This window comes from Palaemon carinicauda, chromosome 37 (genome assembly GCF_036898095.1).
Source record: "Palaemon carinicauda isolate YSFRI2023 chromosome 37, ASM3689809v2, whole genome shotgun sequence".
In the NCBI taxonomy this organism is placed as follows: Eukaryota; Metazoa; Arthropoda; class Malacostraca; order Decapoda; family Palaemonidae; genus Palaemon; species Palaemon carinicauda.
The window spans coordinates 2,726,053-2,728,552 of record NC_090761.1 but is presented as its reverse complement, the minus strand read 5'-3'; the positions used below and the strand labels follow the sequence as shown (position 1 = coordinate 2,728,552).

At 31.0% G+C, this 2,500-nt stretch overlaps 1 protein-coding gene across 4 annotated transcripts in view; it reads right to left on the bottom strand.

Annotated features, from left to right (window-relative positions):
* LOC137629421 (uro-adherence factor A-like) overlaps positions 1-2,500 on the bottom strand; it is a 182,298-nt gene that overhangs the window by 124,635 nt on the left and 55,163 nt on the right. For all 4 annotated transcript variants that reach the window (XM_068360662.1, XM_068360663.1, XM_068360659.1 and 1 more), the window contains exon 2: positions 246-429. In XM_068360662.1, the coding sequence (XP_068216763.1) occupies positions 246-429 (184 nt within the window). The remainder of the gene's footprint in view (positions 1-245; positions 430-2,500) is intronic.

Below are 2,500 nucleotides of genomic sequence, written 5' to 3'. Positions count from 1 at the left end.
TTCTTTGAAATCAATTGTGACAGAAATGGCAATCTTCCAAAAATTCAAATTTCCAGAAATTGATTTGTAGGATAAATTTCACAAAATATTTATTTCAGAGACATAAGAAAGAAATAAGGTACACCCTTGAAATCGTTTTTAAAAACAGTGATAAAGAGAGTATACAAATAAATCCCCTTTAAAGACATATTGAGAAAAGTTTTATGAATATTCTAGACATTGAAAATCCCTTCTGAGACACTTACCATCCACTTCAGGCAATTCAGACACCCCATCTGGGCTGCTGCGTGGACGGGGGCCATGCCGTCTTTAGCCCTCAGGTCGAGTCGTCCTCCAGCTGTGTCCACCAGATACTGAAGCACTTCCAAGTGACCCTCCTGAGCGGCCAGGTAAACCGGGGTCACAGCGTTATCCATCTGGGCGTTGGCACTAGAAGGGAGAGAAAGAGAATCAGTCAGACATGCAATGAAGGAAAAACTAACGAGAGAGCCCTGTGCACTTGAAGGACACAATGTTAATTAGGTTGAATTTCAATGATGAAAAGTCGATTACATACTATAGTAAAGACATGAGTATATTTCCTTTTATATTCAAAAGAAGGAATATTGACCCCATGAACAAATGAATACTTGTCTTAAATTAGCAATGACAATACCATCGTGTTTCAAACCAACTATAAAGTAGTCATGAAACAATAGAGATATCTTCATTATATGGGTGTAACCATCAATGCAAAGAAAGTAAATTTAGAGCAAAGCAACACCCACTGACTTTTTTTTGTTAATCGACCTTTTAGAAAAATCCATCCTATATTGTAATATCAAAATGAAAGCATTAGTTCTCTTAGAAGAAAAAGACATAAATTCAAAAATAATAATCAAGTTAAAACTTACATTTACATACCTAAGAAGATATCATACTGTAAGAAAATCATTGTATTCCAAAGGAAACTAATGAAAATAACATATACACACATACGCTAGCACACGCACACACACACCCATATATATATATATATATATATATATATATATATATATATATATAGCATATATATATATATATTTATATACATATATACAGTATATATATAAATATAAATATATATATATATATATATATATATATATATATATATGTATATATATATTCATATATATATATATATATATATATATATATATATATATATATATATATATATATATATATATATAAACACACGCATTCACACACACACACACACACACACATATATATATATATATATATATATATATATATATATATATATATATATAGTACTTCACTAACAACATTTATAAAATGACCTTACACACAAGGATAACAATAATGATAATATAGAGTGCCCTTCACGTTATAGATCCATTGAATAACCAGAACTAAGTTTATCCAACATCACATAAATACAGGAAATTGTCCGCAATTGCATTGCCATCGTGCGCACAATGATCCATAAAAGTAATTAGATTCTATTGCAACTCTTACTATTGTGATATGGTGAGGGATGTCAAGGACTGCGTAAACAAGCAGTAGTCACTAGACTAAGTTCCTCCTCATATTTGTTTGTTTATTGTTTAATGATGTTTTTATTTACTAGCATATATCTATCTATCTTTGTAGCTAGACCACTATACGAAGAATTGGAGATATTTACGCAGGGAATGAAATCAACTCCTAGCTGTTGTTTTTTATTTTTTATCTTTTTAAATATTTATCACTTGTTTGTTGCTAAAGAAAATAAATCTGATTTTTTTATTTTAATATTTCTCCCCATTTCTTATTAAATTTTCTCTTGGGCTTCCATTTTCTTATCTTAAAAATTATTCTTGGTTATTGCTCCTAAATGGTTAACTTTCATACAACCGATATTTCAATAAGTCTAGATAATCTATAGATGCATGTTCATTCATTCAGTCACATAGGCTAAGTCTAGGAAAGCAACCTAAATTTCGCTAGTTTTTACTAAAAAATCGAGAGACAAAAGCTACAGACACTAATTCCATGAATAAGGTGATGTGGAGACTGATCTTATAATATTGAAATGAGATAGCTGTGGAAGATGCAAATCGTAAAATAAATTATTGGAGTAGTTTCTAAGGTTAAAATGAGCCCAGGCCGTGAGTAATGACTAGTGTTGATGACATGCACAAATTTTATCTAGTTTAATCTAGCAAAACAGTGCACATAGGTGCTTCATAGTTTTGAGGACACTATAGCTATAAAAACATACAAAGCCCTCCCAATACAGGATTCTCATGAGTCATGTCATTATTTGCTTTTAAACCTCAATTCTAAAAGGTTTAGTGTGGATTTTCTGCCGTCCAGAATATAATTGAGAGTCTGATGGAGAATTAATCAGATGCAGAGAGAAAGGTGTCCAAGAAGCGATGGTAAAGTGAGGCCTGTCTCAATTCTAAATATCAAAATGCAAATAGGTAAATTTAGAAACAAGTAAGAGAGACTCGGTATCGCTTTA